Source organism: Canis lupus, chromosome 20 (assembly GCF_011100685.1).
Source record: "Canis lupus familiaris isolate Mischka breed German Shepherd chromosome 20, alternate assembly UU_Cfam_GSD_1.0, whole genome shotgun sequence".
NCBI classification, from domain to species: Eukaryota; Metazoa; Chordata; class Mammalia; order Carnivora; family Canidae; genus Canis; species Canis lupus.
In genome coordinates this window covers 7,108,612-7,128,085 of record NC_049241.1, presented here as the reverse complement: position 1 = coordinate 7,128,085, position 19,474 = coordinate 7,108,612, and the positions used below count along the sequence as shown (strand labels likewise).

At 36.8% G+C, this 19,474-nt stretch overlaps 1 protein-coding gene across 13 annotated transcripts in view; it reads left to right on the top strand.

Moving 5' to 3' along the window:
* The window catches only part of ATG7 (autophagy related 7), a 238,976-nt gene that overhangs the window by 100,158 nt on the left and 119,344 nt on the right, over positions 1 to 19,474 (top strand). For all 13 annotated transcript variants that reach the window (XR_005374573.1, XR_005374572.1, XR_005374581.1 and 10 more), the window contains one exon: positions 16,068 to 16,190. Coding sequence is in view for 2 of the 13 variants with exons in the window: in XM_038565624.1 (XP_038421552.1) it covers positions 16,068 to 16,190 (123 nt within the window). In the remaining 11 variants the exon portion in view is untranslated. The remainder of the gene's footprint in view (positions 1 to 16,067; positions 16,191 to 19,474) is intronic.

Sequence of the window (19,474 nt, the reverse complement as noted above, 5' to 3'; positions counted from 1 at the left end):
TTTTCTAGGATTTTTATTTGTCTCTGTGAGTTATTTGTATTTAATTGGGATGAATAATCTTCCTTTTACATATTACTATTAATTCTTAAGTAGATAAGATAGTCCAGTTCTTTCTCCCTAACTTGGTTGTATAAATTAGTAGTGAAATGATAAAATAAAAACAAACCAACAAAACATCAGATATTAACAAGCCTGAGACCAAAGAATGAATATCACAAGGGTAAAAATAGTTCTGCATGCATCGTGCATTACAATAAATATTTGATTATCTCCTTAACAAAAGATAGCACCCCTGTACACTTCTCTTCATAGTAGCATTATTCACGATAGCTAAAAGTGAAAGGACCCAGTGTCCATCTATAGAAGAATCAGCAAACAGAATGTGTCTATCCATATAACAGAATATTATTCAACCTTCCAAAGGAAGGGCTTTCTGACACACACTTCCTCATGGAGGAACCTGGAGGTCATTATGCTAAATGAATAAGCCAGTCCCGAAAAGACAACACATGATCCTAAATAAGGTATATAGTCAGATTTCTAGATGCAGAAAGTAGAATGGGGGGTTATCAGGGCTGGGGAGGGGAAGGGAATGGTGAGTTGGCATGTAAGGGGTGTAGAGTTTCAGTTTTGCAAGATGAAGAGGCTTTTGGAGATGGAAGGTAGTGGGGATGGTTGCACACCATTGTTAATGTACTTAATGTCACTGAACTGAACACTTAAAAATATTTAAGAAAGTAGATTTTATGTATTTATTTTACCACAACAAAAAAAATTGGAAAAAATAAAAGATATTTCTCATACAGAAACATAGTGAATTTCTCCCAAGAAGCCTGTAACCTAGAGCAGGCTCTGTAAATATTCAAACAATGTATTGAGTGACTCGGGCTATAGTCACTTTTTTCTTTTTTTTAAGACTTTATTCATGAGAGAGAGAGAAACAGAGAGAGAGAGAGAGGCAGAGACACATGCAGAGGGAGAAACAGGCTCCATGCGGGGAGCCTGATGTGGGACTCAATCCCAGGTCTCCAGGATCATGTCCTCCGATGAAGGCGGGGCTAAACCGCTGAGGCTCCTCCCCCTCCCCCCGGGGCTGCCCCCGCTATAGTCATTCTTAAAGCGCTTCTTCTTTGCATTTTTCCAATTCACCTCCTTGTGGACTTCTATCGTATTTAAAATAAAACCCCCTCAGGTTTATGACCTGCCATAGTAGTGGAAGTCTAAAAAGATAGATTAATTGGTCAGAACATCCATTTGTAAGTACCTTGATCATTATAGTACCATGCTCATTAAGCAACTCAATTTTGTAAGATTATTTAAGAAAACCTTATTTTGTTGTTATGATAGAATTAAAAAGAGCTGTTTTATTTTTAAAGATTTTATTTATTTGTTAGCACAAGCAGGTAAAGTGGCAGGCAAAGGAGAGGGAGAAGCAGGCTCCTTGCTGAGCAGGGAGCCTGAAGTGGGGCTCGATCCTGGGACTCTGGGACCGTGCCCTGAGCTGAAGGCAGACAACCCGCTGAGCCACCCAGGTGCCCCAAAAGAGAGATATTTTAGATTTAGATAAAGTTACGGTAGATTAGCTTATTTTGGGGGGCAGGGGTAGAGAAAAATAGCTTTTCCACAAAGGGTCTTCAGTAGTTCTTTGATCTACCACTACTCAAAACTTGAAGGTTGTGAAACCTTCTAAGAGTTTCCTTTTTCTTCTTTTTTTTAGAAGACTTTATTTATTTGAGATAGAGCAAGAAAGAGAGAGAGTGAGCACAGAAGCAGGAGGGAGAGGGAGAAGCAGATTCTCCACTAAGAGAATGGGAGATGGGACTCTGCCGAGGGGCTCAATTCTAGGATCCTGCGGTCATGACTTGAGCTGAAGACCAATGCTTCACCAACTGAGCCACCCCTTTTCTTCTCTTTCTCCTCACTATATATGTTTGTCTTTCCAAGGATCTTCAAAAGTATTGTCACTCTTTTAAGATGATAAACTAGACTTGGTACTTATTTAGTTCCAAACAATTCTAATTGGAAATGGCACATTTTTAAGAAACAATCCACAGATTAATGGGGAAGATTAAGTGTGTCTGTCTGTCCATCAGCCCACTCCTCCATTCCTCCCTCCAGATAGTGTTTTTTATTATTCCAAGCTGCTTTATAGACAGCCTACCTTGGATCCTTATACTAACAGCTCATTATGGGTCTTTTTTTTTTTTTTTTTTTTTAATTAAGGCATAATTCACAGGACACCTGGTGGCTCAGTGGTTGAGCATCTATCTGCCTTTGGCTCAGGTCGTGGATCGAGTCCTGGGTTAGAGTCCTGTATCGGCTTCCCCACCGGGAACCTACTTATCCCTTTCCCTATGTCTCTGCCTCTCTCTCTCTCTCTCTCTCTCTCTCTCTCTCTCTCTGTCTCATAAATAAATAAGTAAAATCTTTTTTTAAAAAAAAGCACAGTTCATGTATCATAAAATTCATCACTTTAATGTGTGCAATTCTTTGGTTTTTAAGTATATTTACAAGTTTGTGCAACCATCACACTATCAAATTACAGAGTATTTTCATCACCCCCCCCAAAAAAAAGCTCCAGACCCCCAGTACCCATTAGTAGTCATTCCCCATTCCCAGCTTCCCCCTGATCCTGGCAAGCACTAATCTACTATCTGTCTCTATGGATTTTCCTATTCTAGACATTTCATGTAAGTGGAGCCATACATGTAGCCTTTTGCAAAGAGCTTCTTTCATTTAACATAATGCTTTCAAGGTTCATCCATAATGTAGCATGTGTCAGTACTCCATTTCTTTTTAAGACTAAAAAATACTACATTGTATGGATATACCACATTTTTTAATCCATTCATTAACTGATGGTTATTTGGGTTGTTTCCACTTGGCAGCTTTTATGAAAAATGCTGCTACAAACATTTGTGTATAAGTTTTTGTGTGAACATATGTTTTCAGTTCTCCTGGGTGTATACCTAGAAGTATAATTATTGGGTCATATGGTAACTCTGTTTAACATTTTATAAAATTGCCAAACTGTTTTCCACAACAGCTGTACCATTTTAAATTCCCATTAGTGAAGGAGGATTTCAATCTCCATCTTCTTGTCAACGCTTGTTTTTGTCTCTTTTTTATTATAGCTTTCTTACTGGGTGTGAAGTGATATTTCATTGTGGTTTTGATTTGCATTTCCCCAGTGACCAATGATGTTGAGCATCTCTTCATGTGCTTTTTGGTCATCTGTCTGTCTTTTTGGGGGGAATGTCCATTCACTTCCTTTGTCCATTGTTAAATTGTTTGAGGGGTTTTTTGTTGTTGTTGTTGTTTTTGTGGTGGGCTTGGCTTTTTATTGAGAAGTTTTAAGAATTCCTTATATATTCTGAATACCAAACCCTTATCAGATACCTAATTTGCTAATATTTTCTCCTATTTTTGTCGCTTATCTTTTCATTTTCTTGATGTATCCTTTGACGCATAGTAGTTTTTGATATTGATGACATCCTTTCTTTTTTTTTTTTTTTTGGAGGGATGGTAAGGGGGTTAAGTATGGTTTTGTTGCCACATCTAAGAAACTGTTGTCTGACCCAAGCTCATAAGGATTTACTTTGATTTCTTCTAAGAGTGTAACTGTTTCAGCACTTACATTTAGATCTGTAATTCATTTTCAGTTAATTTTTATATTTTGGATGTGGTGTTTAACTTCATTCTTTGGCCTGTAGATATTCAGTTGTTCCAATACTGTTTGATGAAAAGAGTATTTTTTTTTTATCCCATTAAATTATCTGGTTATTCTTGTCAAAAACCTAAGGGTTTTGACAATCCATTTGACAATGGATTCTATTCCATTGATCTGTATGTCTGTCCTGATGTTAGTGCCATCTAGTATTGATTACTGTGTCTTTTTTTAAATTTTTGAATCATGAAATGTGAGATCTCCAACTTCATTCTTTTTCAAGATTGTTTTGGCTATTCTGGATTTCTTAGGTTTCCATATGAATTTTAGGATCAGCTTGTCACAGTCCTCACCTACTAAAAGCCAGCTGAGATTGCACTGAATATTAGATCAATTTGGAGTATATTGCTATCTTACCAACATTAAGTTATATAATCCATGAACTTGGAATGACTTTGTATTTATTTAGTTCTTTACTTTTTTCAATGTAGTTTTCAGTGTACATGTACTGCACTTATTCGATTAAATTTATTCCTAGTTTGTTTTTTTTTTTTTGGATGCTGTTAAATGGAGTGGTTTTCTTTTCAAGATTTATTTGAGAGAGAGAGAGAGACTGTGAGCAGGGGGAGGGGCAAGAGAGAGGAATAAGGAGAAGGAGAGAAGAAGACTCCCCCTGAGTGTGGAGCCCCCATGCAAGGATCAGTCCCATAACCCTGAGATCATGACCTCAGCTGAAATCAAGAATCAGATGCCCAACTGACCAAGCCACCAAGGCACCCCTAGATGGAGTGGTTTTCTTAATTTTTTCTTTGAATTATTCATTGCTGGTGTATAGAAATACAATTGATTTTTGTATATGGCTCTTATATCCTTCAAGAATAGAATGTACTCTTGTACTCAAGAGTAGGAGTACTTGATGTACTTTTTTGTTCTAAGTGTTTTGTGGATTTCTTCGGCTTTTCCACATACAAGATGTCTTCTGAAAATAGTTTTATTTTTTCCTTTGTAAGCCAAATCCAATCTAGACAGATGCTTTTATTTCTTTCTTTCTTTTTTTTTTTTTTTTTTTGCCTATTACCCTAACTCTATAGAGCCTCCAATACAATGTTGAATAGAAGTGGCAAAAGTGGGAATCCTTGTTTTAGTCCTGATGGGAAAGCTTTCAGTCTCTCACCATTAAGTATATAATATTGGTGTTTATTAATGCCCTTTAGCAAGTTGAGGAAATTCTCTTCTATTACTAGTTTATTCTTTATTATCATGGAAGGGTGTTGGATTTTGTCAAATGCTTTTTCTGTGCCTATTTAGATGATGGTGTGGTTTTTGTTCTTTATTCTATTAACAGGTTGTATTACATTGATTTTCATATGTTGAACCAACCTTGCTTTCCAGGGATAAATCTCACTTTGTTATGGTGTATATAATCCTTTCTATGTGTTGCTGGAGATTCAGTTTGCTAATTAAAAAATATTTTTTTAAATTTCCTTAAGTAATCTCTATGCCCAACATGGGGCTCAAACTCACAATCCCAAGATCAAGAGTCACATGCTGCTCTTACTGAGCACCCCAGTTTGCTAATATTTTAGATGAAGATACTTGCACTCATATTCATAAAGGACATTAGTCTTTTGTTTTCTTTATCTCTGATGTCTTTGTCTGATTCTGGTATCAAGATAATAGTGATCTCAAAGTGAATTGAAACATGTTTCCTTCTTTTCTATTGTTCAGGGGGATTTGTGAAAGATTGGTTAATTCTTCTTTAAATATCTGGTAAAATTCATCGGCAAAGCCACCTGCTTTTGGGCTTTTCTTTGTGGGAAGTTTGTGATTACTAATTCAGTCTCTTTACTTTTCATGAATCTATTCAGATTTTCTATTTCTTTTAGAGTCAGTTTTAGTACTTGTCTTTCTCAAAATTTTTCCATGTTTATCTAGTTCATCTAATGTATTGGCACACCATTGTTTGTAGTACTTCCATATAATTTTTATTTCTGAAATATTGACAGTCATATCCCCTCTCTCATTCCTGATATTAGTAATTTGAGTCTTTTCCCTTTAATTTTTGGTCAGTCTAAGTAAAGGTTTGTCAGGTTTGTTGGTCTTCTGAAAAGATTTTATTTCTGCTCAATTATTTCCTTCTTCCAGCTTGCTTTGTGTGTAGTCCACTTTTTTTGCTTTTTCTTAGGTTGAAAAGTTAGATTATTGACTTGAAATCACTCTTCTTCAATATAGGCATTTATAGCTATAAGTTTCCCTCTGAGTGCTGTATTTCAATGCATTTCATAACTTTTGGTATGTTATGTGTGTATGCGTGTTTATTTTTGTTCATCTCCAAGTATTTTCTAATTTCTCTTGTGATTTCTTATTTGATCCATTGCTTTTAGGAGTGTGTTGTTTAAATATCCATCTATTTGTGAGCTTCCCAAATTTCTTTCTGTTATTAGTATCTAATTTCATTCTATTGTGATCAGAGACTATAATTTGTATGATTTCACCTTTTTTTCACTTACTAAGACATACTTTATCATCTAATACATGTATATCCTAGAGAATGTTCCATTCTTTGAGAAGAATATGGATTCTACTAATCCTGGATACAGTTTATATAGTGTTGTTCAAGTCTTTTGTTTCCTCAATGATCTCTGTTTAGTTGTTCTATCCATTACTGAGAGTGTAGTATTGAAGTCTCCAACTATTATTGTGTAATTATGTATTTTTCCCTTCAATTCTATTAGTTTTTGCAAAATGTATTTTGGAGCTGTATTGATAGGTACACATAAAATTATAATTATTTTATCTTTTTTAATATATTGATCTTTATCCCTAGTAACAATTTTTGTCTTAAAATCTATTTTGTTTGATATTATTTTTTTTTAATTTTTATTTATTTATGATAGTCACATAGAGAGAGAGAGGCAGAGACATAGGCAGAGGGAGAAGCAGGCTCCATGCACCGGGAGCCTGACGTGGGATTCGAATCCCGGGTCTCCAGGATCGCGCCCTGGGCCAAAGGCAGGCGCCAAACCGCTGCGCCACCCAGGGATCCCTTGTTTGATATTATTATAGCCTATCCACTTAACTGATTTTTGGTTTCTGTTTTCATGGATTCTTTCTCTTTTTTAGGCAGCTTTTTTGAAATATCATTAATATATACAAATTTTACATATTTAAGGTATACAACTTGCTGTGTGTGTGTATATATATTGAAATGATCACCACAACTGAGCTAGTTAACATATCCATCACTCTAAAGAGTTACCATTGTGAGAGTGGGTATACCTGTTGAGAAGTTTAGTATGAGGTCTGTCCTCTTGGCAAATTTCAAGTATGCAATATGGTGTAGTTAACTGTCATCACCATGTTGTACATTAGATCTCCAGAACTTTTATCATGCATAACTTAAACTGCATGGAATATCTTTTTCTAATCTTTAATTTACAGCCTATTCCTGTCTTTGAATCTAAAATGAATCTCTTGTAGACAGCATGTAGTTGGATGATGCTGTTTGTTTTATCTGTCCATTCTACAATGTCTGCCTTTTCAGTTGGAGCATTTAATTCATTTATATTTAATGTAATTACTGATAAAATAGAATTTACATCTGGCATTTTTGCTTGTTTGTTTGTTTTGGGGTTTTTTTTTTTTTTTTGGTTTCTATGTGTCTTATGCCTTTTTTCTTTCTGTATTCCACCTTTTTTGTGTTAGATATTTTCCAATGTTCCATTTTAATTCCCTTGTTATTTTTTCTTACTATATATATATATTTTTTTCAGTTGGTGCTTTTGATGGCTGCTCCAGAGTTTACAATTAAAATACTAATTTATAGGGATCCCTGGGTGGCGCAGCGGTTTGGCGCCTGCCTTTGGCCCAGGGCGTGATCCTGGAGACCTGGGATCGAATCCCACGTCGGGCTCCTGGTGCATGGAGCCTGCTTCTCCCTCTGCCTGTGTCTCTGCCTCTCTCTCTCTCTCTCTTCTCTCTCTCTCTCTCTCTGTGACTATCATAAATAAATAAAGATTTAAAAAAAAAATACTAATTTATAACAATGTGTTTTGGTTTTAACGTCACCTTAATTTGAATACTAGTAAAAACCTTGCTCCATTGTACCTTGGTTTGCTTCCCCTTCCTTTGGGCTTACTGTCACAGAGATTAAATCTTCATATGACAACATAAATGTATAATTATTACTTTATGCATTTGTATTTTATTGTATTATGTATCTGTATTTTAAATCACAAAGAAGAAAAAATCACAAAGAAAAAAGACATTTTTCTTTTATTTTTATCTATGTAGTTTCCTTTACCTGTGTTTTTTGTTTCTTCTTATGGATTTAAGTTACTGTCCAGTGTCCTTCCATTTCAACCTGAAGTACTCTAGAATTTCTTACAGGATAGATTTGCTGGTGATGAATTCTCTTGTTTTTGTTTATCTGGGAATGTGTTAATTTCTCCTTCATTTTTGAAGGTTAGTTTTGCTGGACATAGAATTATTGATTGACAGTCTTTTGCTTTCAGCACTTTGAATATTTCATTCCAGTACTTTTGGTCCCTGTTGTTTCTGAAGAAGAACTGGCTGTTAATGATTCCCTTTACATGATAGGTTATTTCTCACTTCCACTTACAAGATCATCCCTTTGTCTTTTGACAGTTCAATTATGATGTGTCTAGGTATAGGTCTCTTTGAGTTTATTCTGCTTGGATGTGTAGAAGAATGTTTTTCATCAAACTTGGGAATTTTTTTGCCATTATTTTTTCAAATATTCTTCTGCTTCTCTTCTCTTCTGAAACTACTTTTAGGCATATGTTGGTACACTTGATGAATGTCAACAGGTCTCTGAGGTTTTGCTCAATTTTCTTCTTTCTCCTTAGACTGGATACTTTTTGTTTTGCTTTGTTTTGTTTTGAGAGAGAGAGAGGGAAGGAGGGAGGGAGAGAGAGAGAGAGAGAGAAAATGCATGCTCAGCATGGAGCCTGACATGGAGCTTGATCTCACAATCTCAAGATGATGCCCCAGCTGAAATCAAGAGTCAGATGCTTAACCAACTGAGCTACCCAAGTGCCCCACAGACTGGATATTTTCAGTTGACCTATCTTCACTCATTCTTTCTTTGCCATGCCTAAAACTGATTTCAGTCTCTGTAGTGAATTTTTCAGTTGTATTTTTCAACTCCAAAATTGCTCTTTGGTTCTTCTTTATAATTTCTCTTTATTGATATTCTCTATTTTAGTGAAGCATCACTTTCATGCTTTTTTTTTTTGTACTTAGACATTGTTTCTTTTAGTTCTTTGAATTTACTTAAAATAGCTTTTTTTCCCGAAGATTTTATTTATTCATGAGAGACACACACAGAGAGAGAGAGAGAGAGAGAGAGAGAGAAGCAGAGACACAGGCAGAGGGAGAAGCAGACTCCATTCCATGCAGGGAGCCTGACGCAGGGACTCAATCCCGGGTCTCCAGGACCACAACCTGGGCTGAAGGTGACGCTAAACCACTGAGCCACCCAAGCTGCCCTTAAAATAGCTATTGTAAAGTCTTTGAGTAGTATGTTCCCGAGAAATGGTTTCTAGTGACCATTTTTGTTTTTGGTTTGTTTCTATGTATGGGACATATTTTCTGGTTTCTTTACATATCCAGTAATTTTTGTTGAGAGCTAGATGTATTACATAATATAATGTGTTAACTCTGGAAATCAAAGTCTCTCCTCTGCCCATTTATTATTGTTCTTTGCTGCTGCTGCTGTTGTTATTTAGTGACTTTTTTACTGTTATTTAGTGACTTTTTTACTGAACGAATTTCATTAAGTTGATGTTCTTTGTCCTGTGTGACCATGAAATTTCTGCTGTTAGTGTGGTGTCATCTGATGATTAGAGATTTTCTTAATTTCCTTGAACCAGTAAATCACAGTCTTTGCCGAGATGCTCTGTGTGTGTATTGGGGAGTGTTTTCAATGCTGAACCAGGCATTTAAGAGTTCTGCCTTTACCTTTCCTCTCCTGCTTGCACAGATACTGAGGGTCAACTAGAAGTGAGAGCTTACAGCCTTCTCAGACCTTTCCTGAGCGTGTGTACAACTTTGGGCATACAGCTCACCATATGCCTGTTTACAGTCTTCCAGATTCTCATGATATGTTGGAATTTTTCAAAGTCTCTTATGATATTACCCAGAATTTTGTTTTACACTCTTTGGTTAGTGCGTTGTTGCAGCAACTATTATGCAGGTGGAGTTTTCTGAAAATGGAGCTTCGAAGGAGCTTCGAACTCCAGTCTGCCCCCTCTAGTGGCTGCCAGGCTGGTTTCTACTATGATTCTGTATTAGTGTTCAAGGGTACAGTTGAGCTAGAAGGTGGAAGGGGTGGGAATGGAGCATGTTAAAAGCCTCAAAGCCCTTTGTTTTTTTACAGAAATTCAGATGTTTTCCTGAATATAAATACTCCTCAGACTTTGTCATTATTCTCTTTTCTCTTACAAAGAAGAGGATTTACAAGAGGCTCTCACTCTGCTAACATTGCTGACATCACTATGTGTCATCTTGTCATATATTTTCTGTATTTATCAAACCCTAGTTGGCAGTAATATTTTTAAAGTAATAAATGCATAGCATTTCAGTTTCCCTTCATAAACCATTCTTTGTCAGTGATCGAAGTCGTGAGATCCCTTTTGTGTCTTAGTAGATAGGGAAACAGGAATGGAGTTGCGTCTCCATTTTAGAGATGAGCAAACAGGCTCCTAAAGGTGAAGTGTCTTGCCCAGTGTTTCCAGCTTGCTCCCAGTTAAGTGTTAACTCCCAGTTAATCAGTTTCTTTTCTTCTGCCCAGTTGACTCAAGCAGAATTGTGATTTTGGTATATGAAAAAAACAAGATATGATAGTTGATTTTTATATATTTTTTAAATTTTTTGATAGCTGATTTTTTAAATGCAATTGTGTGTTATACCATAAGAAGTTTAAAGACTTAAGTGTTAGAACTTTTATTCCATAGTCAGTTATCTCAATGTCGATACTGTTTTCTGTTTTCACTTGAACTCTTCCACGTCCTTTAATTTATAGTTGTGCCCATTTCGCATTTGGATGCCTAAGATTGTACACTATTCAGAGACTTCAGGGAAACAACAAGAGACTTCCTTGTTCCATATTTTTGATATGCCAGTAATACCATTACATACCCTGAACTCAGATTTTTCTTTTTTTTTTTTTTTTATTTGGCCTTATAAATCCTGCCTATGTCCAATTAAAGTAAGTTGACAGCAGCAGATTTAATTAGATTGATAGCAGGCAGCCTGGGTGGCTCAGCAGTTTAGTGCCGCCTGATCCTGGGGCCCAGGGCCTGATCCTGGAGACCCAGGATCGAGTCCCACGTCGGGCTCCCTACATGGAGCCTGCTTCTCCCTCTGCCTGTGTCTCTGCCTCTCTCACATGCGCTCTATGTCTCTCATGAATAAATAAATAAATCTTTAAAAGAAAAATAATTAGTTTAATAGCTATATGTTTCTATGTGAAGCTGTTTTCTCATCCATTATTTGCTTTATATCACTGAGATATATAGAACAGAAACAAAGTTATCCAGCATGTGGTTAATAGTTGGAAATGCCGTCAACCCTCAGTTATCATGGATAGTATGAGCATTTCCTTCAGTTCTTTTGGCAACTTAGTGTGCCCTGGGAAGTGGGATCAGAATATAAAAGGGAAGAAAAGATCATACGGAGTGGAATTAATCAGGCAAGACTTGATGCAGGAGCTGGTACTTGAGCTGAACTTTGATGGAAGTGAAAGATCTCCCTTGGAGGAAGACTGGAGGTCACTCTCAGTGGTTAACACCAAGAAGGAATAAGAAAGGAGCTGGGAGCAGTAAATGTGGGACAGTAGTTTTAAGGGCTGCTGAAATCAGAGCTTTCTTTCTTCCTCTTTGATTCTTTTTTATTATGGTGAGAGAAATCCCAAACACCAAGAGACAGAAACTGATCAGGGGTTTCCTGGTCTTATTAGTGATGTTTCCAGCTTGTTATCCAAAGTGGGGCTTCTCCACTCTGGAATGGCTCCCTTAGCAACAGAACTGGAAAACAGAGGAGTTTGCCCTCCTTGGAGCAAAGCCTCTGCAGACTACTGGGTAACTGTCCATCTATCAGATGGGAGTGTTTTGACCCTTCTTTGTGGATTCTTAGAGGATGGGGATCAGAGGTCCTGGTGGCTTCCAGCCATAATCTTTTATTACCCAATCTGGGATATTGGGCTAGCTTTCCCTGAATATTTTAGAGATCATGACACATGTAGATTTTTAAATCATTTGGAGTAAGTAAATACAATTTCTAAACAACAGAGACTTTGAATAAGAGGTTGCAGACACTGCATGAAAATACATAAGCTAAAAGAAGAAAACACATAAGCCTTTTTTTTTTTTTTTTTTTTTAGGTTGGGTACTCAGTTCCTGTATTCTTGTTTAAAAATAGGCAAGAGTTGTAGACCATGAATCTCTTCTGCTTCTCGAGAAATGGAAATCATTGTGTGGTATTATCAGGAGATCTTACACCCTGTGAAAGGCATTCTTCAGAGAATTGTCCAAAGTTGGAAGGTTCTAGAGGGACTTAAATGCCTAGCTGGGGGGGGTAAGGTTTGATCTAGTAAAGAGCTGAGAATTTCAGCACGAGACTCTCTCTTAAGAGAGTCTACTATCTTTGTCCAGCAGTATGCATGAGACATGAATAAAGTTAACCTAGCCTTATAAAACAGTTAAGTAAGGAAAATCATGTTCATCAGGAAAGGATCTATATCTTTATATACAAAGAGTCATTATTATTTCTCTACTTAGCAAACTCTCCCAGTACCTTCAGAGTACTTACAATCTATCAAAATGGAGTAAGTACACTTCTCAGGACCATGTATTTTTTAATTACTTAGGAGGTGCACTATGTTTTATGTAGACTGACATGTTGTTGCAATACCCAAATTCATTGTGATAGTATCTTTTTTGGGGGTGAGGAGTAATTTAAAACACATTTTCCCCTTTAAGAAGGTCAAACTATAGGGCAAAATATCCTTGTACCTTTTATAAGCTGCTTATACTCCTAACACAGATTAACTTCCCAGCACATAAAGGGAATACTAGAAAACCCTTGCATGATTAAATATGCCTCTGGAGGATTAAGTTTTTCCACATACTTTTGAAGCCAGAGCTATGAATAATGTTTCAGCATTAAACTTTCTGTATGTCTTGATTATGGGGGAGGGTTTTGCTCCAACTGTTCTTGCTGTTAGTTTTTCTGCTATTCAGATTTGCAGCACTGCAAAATTATCTGTGGAAACATAGACTTGAAATCTGAAAGGTTGATTAAGGTACAACAAAGTATCATCTCTGGAATTATTCTAATTTTTTTCAAAGTTTTTATCCATTTTTCAAACCTGTTTCTTCTTTTTCCTTACTGAAAACCTGGCACAAAGTAGCTAATTAGTGAGCTTAGTGGTTCAGAAATAAGTGATCACTAAGCACATAGTATTTATCATTTTGAAAAAGATCACTTAATTTTCATGCATATTTTTCTAAGACAAAATTCTTTCTTGCAAGGAATCTCTTTACTCCTGAGGGATTCAGTTACTATGTGCCTTTTTATCCAGGTGTTGGGTTGTCAGGTTAATTTACTGGGGTTCATCAGCCAAAGGCTTTGCTTTGTGTACCTTGAGGCATACTGATCACCCTTTTCTCCTCTGTGATTGCCAGTGTATCTCTTCCTTCCAGTCTGCAGGTCTTACCTTACCATCCTTGGCTTTCTTCATTGGTACTCAGCAGCCCCTTGATTTATTTGACCTCTCTTTTACCTTTATCTTTTCAATGCCCAAGTTTAGATGAGTCCTTTACCACATTTCTCCCAAAACTTGTATTTTCTGTCCTGAGAAAGGGCTTCCATTTCCTTTCTTGCATTTCCCACACAGCTGTCCCAGACCATCACCACTGTCCTGAAGCTCCATGGTCCACCCCATCCCCTTCTCTGGCAGCAGATGACCTTGCTGCCTGCTTTCAGACTCCAGGGCTTCTCACCCCCACCTCCCCGCTTTTCTAACTTAACACTACAGCTGCTTTGTTTCCTGCTAAAGGAGGGCTGCTCCTCCTAGCTCCAGCTTCATCAGGGCTTCAGAGTTCTTTCTCTTCTTCTGAGACCTTTCTCCAGCACTGGGGAAAAAACAGAGATTTTAATATTCAAATAAGTAATACATTTACATGGCTTTAAAAATTCAAGTAGTATTTACAGAGGTAACTACTTGACACCAGTTGTGTGTGTGCGTATTATTCCAGAGATCTTATATGCATGAACAAGCATACACATAGGTAAATTTCCCTTTCTTCCTCTTTCCTCCTCTATCTTTGTTTTTAAAACATTAATAGTAGACACGTGGTGTGGATATTGCTTTTAATATTTCTGCATGTCTTGGAAATAAGTTTACATCAATACTATAGAGCTACCTCATTCTTTTAATTATGCCCTTGATTGTAAATACGCCATAATTTTGTTAACCAGCCCCCTATTAAAGAGTAGCTTCTTCTAATCTTTTGTTATTGCAAACAATATTTCAGTGAGCATCATTACATGTTGACTTTTTTTTTTTACTCATGGACAACTATATCTATATGAAAAGTCTTTGAAGTGGAATTGTTGCATCAAAGGGTTTATACATTTTCATTTCTTTATGGAGGAATTTTTTTAAATTGTTTTCTATTTCTTATTTTGCTTCTCCAGCATTTCTATTCATGTGCCATTGATTTCTTGGATTTATCTTCAGTGTCTACTTTTTGATACATTCATCTCTATTTCTTCTGAGTTCCGAGAGAATTCTTGAGACATTCTGGTTCACTGTTTCCTTTCTAACATTCAGAATTCCTGTGATCTTTGAATTTTTAAATATGATAATCATTATTTTGTTCGCTTCTAAGAACTCATACATTCTCATATTGTTCACCTATCAAGACTGCAGGCCTTTAATCTTTTCATCAAAGGACAACATGTTATACAAAAAAAGTGCTTGATGCCTTTTCATAAAGCACACCAACACCCAGATAAAGAAACAAATGTTGTCAGTATCTGGAGCCTTCCTTGTTCCTCTTCCAGTTACAGTCCCTCCATGAGTAACCACTCTCCTGACCTAGATTCATTTTGCCTGTTCTTTTTTTTTTTAATTTTATTTATAAAAATGTAACCATACAGTAAATATTGCTTCTCTCTTCTTTAACATGATGTTTGTAAGAATTATCTATATTGTTGCCGGTAGGTATAGTTTGTTTTCATTGCTAAGTAGTATTCCATTGCATGAATATGCCAGTTTGTTCATTCATTCTACTATTGATGGATGCCTGAGTAGTACCTAGTTTGGACTATCATGAGTAGTGCTGCTATGGACACTTTGGGTCTTCTGATGCACAACTGTATACCTTTTTTGTAGATTATTATATTAATATATTTATATATTATATATATGTTATATATATGTATAAAATCATGTCTAGGAGTATAATTGCTTGATCACAGGGCATATAAATGCTAAGCCTCTAAATCGCTTTCTCATTTTGCACTCCCGTGAGAATCCTAGTTGTTCTACATTCTTGCCAGTACTTGGTATCTTCTTTTTCATTTTAGCCATTTTGGTGTGTAAAAAGTAGGATTTCATTATGGTCTTAGTTTTCATTTCCCTAATCACTTGTAATGTTGAGAGCAACTTTTCATATGTTTTATTGGCCATTTAGGTATCCTCTTTTGTGACATGCCTGGTGAAATTTATTTTTACATTTTTAAGCTATTCTGCTTAAAAAATATATATATATGGTTAGCCAGTAGATCACATTTCACACCCATTTATCCCTCTCTTTGCCTTTATCCTTTTTAATTTTTTTCTTGGCTCTTTTCTGGCTTGTTATTTTTTTCCTTAACAATTGAACATTAGAAGTAGGTAACCCCAGGGGCACCTGGGTGACTCAGTGGTTGAGCATCTGCCTTTGGCTCAGGTTGTAATCCAAGGGTCCTGGGATCGAGTTCTACATTGGGCTTCCTGCAGGAAGCCTTCTCCCTCTGCCTATGTCTCTGTCTCTTTCTCTGTGTCTCTCATGAGTAAATAAATAAAATCTTTAAAAAAAAAAAAAGTAGGTAACCTCAGCTTTTCTGGGAATTTTAGTGAATTTGCATGAGACTTAAATTTTATTTGAAAAAATTGTCATCTGAACTGGAAGACAATGTCATTGTTTCTAAAACGAGAAAAATGATAAATACTAAGCCCTCCCAGTTTTTGCCCACCAGATTGCATTATTATCCCCATATTTAATTCTAGTTTTAGTTTCATTTTTGACAGGTGCTTGTAGAAGTGAAAATATTGTAATATGCTTTTAAAACCTGCAACCTCTTTTTAAAAATTATAAATGTTTTACAGGTTCTTGATCAATATGAACGAGAAGGATTTAATTTCCTAGCGAAGGTGTTTAATTCTTCACATTCCTTCTTAGAAGATTTGACTGGTCTCACATTGCTGCATCAAGAGACCCAAGCTGCTGAGGTAAGAATAAAGAAAGCTCTCTGTACTGAGGACTGGTGTGTTTGAAACCTACTTGATACTCAGGTTTATGGAAAAGTAAAGAAGCAGTTAATTATGATGTTTTTCCTTAGAACAAACATGGCTAAATAATTTTTCTAATTATCAGAAAAGGAGGAACCTTTTCAGTTGCTGGATGTTGATGTGTGCAGATTGTTATATAGTAGGTGCCCAATCCACATAATTAAAGGGAGTAAAGGTTATGGATTTTCAAGCACCTCTGGTCCTCTCTAAAGACTAGCCATGCCTGTGGCCATGGGAGAGTTGGCTCTGATGTCCACACATCAGAATGTAAGACAGTAAAGACAAGGGCTCTGGCCATGTTCTTCAGAGAGGATATGCCTGGCTTTTATTTCATAATTAGATACATCTTCTGAGATCACTGAACTCTATTATAAAATGGCTTCCGGGGGATCCCTGGGTGGCACAGCGGTTTGGCGCCTGCCTTTGGCCCAGGGCGCGATCCTGGAGACCCGGGATCGAATCCCACATCGGGCTCCCGGTGCTTGGAGCCTGCTTCTCCCTCTGCCTGTGTCTCTGCCTCTCTCTCTCTCTCCGTGTGACTATCATGAATAAATAAATTTAAAAAGAAAAAAATTTAAAAATAAAAAAAGATAAAATAAATAAAAATAAATAAAATGGCTTCCCCAGTCACAATCTGAGAAAATTATGCTTTGTCACTTAGAATATATTGCAGATCTTAATTTCTTGTGTAGAAGTTCTTAGGAGAAATGTAGCCTGTCTTAGCATTTCCACAAGCTACATAAAGAAAGCCTTGAGTGCCTATGTCATGATGGAGTGGAACACTTGCAAAGATGCCATTAGTTCTATTGTCCTCTTTATGGATTACCATCCCATTCCCCCCCTTCCTGGGGTTGTGTCTTCCCCATTGGGGCAGTCCCCAGTAGTCAGTGAATAGACATTCAGACCCAATACTAGACTAGCTGATGGCAAACTAAGGCCGCTGTTTGAAAGATTGGAGCTAGTAGCACTAAGGAAAAGAGGAACTACCAAAGTCATATCCTCTGAGGCTTTCAGCAGATGGAGGTGAGAGTTTTAGGCACAACAGAGAAGCAAGATACTATATCTCAAATACTACTTCTAAGACTGGAATCATTTCTGGGATGCCCGGCTGGCTCAGTTGGAAGAGCATGCAACTCTTGAGCTGGGGGTCATGCGTTTGAGCCCCACATGGGGTGTAAAGATTATTTAAATAAATAAAACTTTAAAAAAAAAACCTTGAAACTAGTTCTTCTTTAACTTCCCTTGGTGTCCTCTGGGCATTCAGTAGTTGTAGTATTCCACTTATAACCAATAGTTAGATCTACATATTGTCTCATAGCTTCAGTTTCAGAAGATGAATGGCATCTCTGCTGAACTTACAGAGACTTGAGATTTTTCCCTAGAACTGTGATTGGTTCCCAGACACAGTTCAGAACATTATGTTGCTCATGGCCACCTTTTTATCCTTTGAGTAGCATTGTACTTACTGCCTGATGATGAGGTAAAAATAACTTAAAGATGTTTTCAACCATGCAATCGTTGACTAGTTTGCTGAAGGAATATTTCTCTACCCAGCTAGAAATAATTCATATACTTCTCTTTCATTGGCTAGATGAATTGCAACTTAAAATTGACCCCAAATTTCACTAATTAAAACAGAGCAGATGCTAGGATAATGGGCAGGTTCCTTGATGAAATCTGGCTTGTTTTACATTTGAGTTGGTCAAACATTAATAGCTTTTTCAAAGACCCAGAAAGAGAAGGGGAAGTTTAAGAGAACAATAGTGACTAAATAGATGGTGGGGCAGGAGGGGACATGGCTTCATCCACAAGTCTGTTTTCTTTTTGAAGTTTTCCTCTACTAAATTATATTTATAGTTTTGGAATCATAAGCTGCACATCCGATTTTTGATTAGAGATGGTAGACTGGTTGGCCTGTGAGCCAGATATGGCTTGCAGGTGTGTTTTGTTTGGCCTGCCCTGTGTGTTAAATTCTGAATAAAGTCAACATTTAAAACTAAGGAGTTTTACATAAAAAAATCTGAATTTTCCCATTTCCGACTTTGAAAATACCAGATCTGGCAAGCCTAGGCCTGCATTTCTTAATAGTGATGGTTAGCTGGAGCCAGGATGCAAATTATGTAGATAAATAATGTACTTTATATGAAATTTAAAGATGTAAAAAATATTCTGCATGAAAAGGAAATCTACATTTGTCCCTTACCACCTAGTTTCCTTTCTAGAGACAAATTGCTTTTTTACCCAAAGTTGTTGCTTTTTTACCCAAAGTTATTTTTTAAGTGCTATTCTCCATTTAAACAATGCTCTCAAGTTAATGACCCTAACAAAGGTGTTAGAATTTGCAATCCTGGGGCAGCCATGGTGGCCCAGTGGTTTAGCACCGCCTTCAGCCCAGGGCCTGATCCTGGGGACCCGGGATCCAGTCCCACAGCAGGCTCCCTGCATGGAGCCTACTTCTCCCTCTGCCTGTGTCTCTGCTTCTTTCTCTCTGTGTCTGTCATGAATAAATAAATAAAATCTTTAAAAAAAAAAAAAAAAAGAATTTGCAATCCTTATCTTAGAAAAGGATCATTCTTTTTCCTTTTTGTTTTTTAAGATTTTATTTATTTATTCATGAGAGACACAGAGAAAGAGGCAGAGACATAGGCAGAGGGAGAAGCAGGCTCCCTGTGAGGATCCCAATGCAGGACTTGATTCCAGGACCCTGGGATCACGACCTGAGCTGAAGGCAGGCACTCAACCACTGAGCTACCCAGGTGTCCCCATTATTTTTCTTAAAAAGCTTTAAATGGGGCTGTAGGTTTTTTTTTTTTAATTAAAAAAATTCTTGTCATTTTATTTCCTCTTATTTTCTATCATAGCAAGTATACTCTTTCATCCCCCACCCCCATTTCACCCATGCCTCCACCTACCTCCCCTCTGGTAACCATCAGTTTTTTATAGTTAAGAGTCTGTTTCTCAGTTTGTCTCTCTCTCTCTCTCTTTTTTTTTTTTTCAGTTTGTTTTTGTTTCATTATTTAAGTTCCACATATGACTGAGATCATATGCATATTGGTATTTGCCTTTTTCTGTATGACTTATTTCACTTAGCATTATATTTTCTTGATCTATTCATGTTGTTGCAAATGGCAAGATTTCATTCTTTTTTTTTATGGCTGAATCATATTCCACTGTAATTTTACCACATCCTCTTTATCCATTTATCTGTCAGTGGATACTTGGGC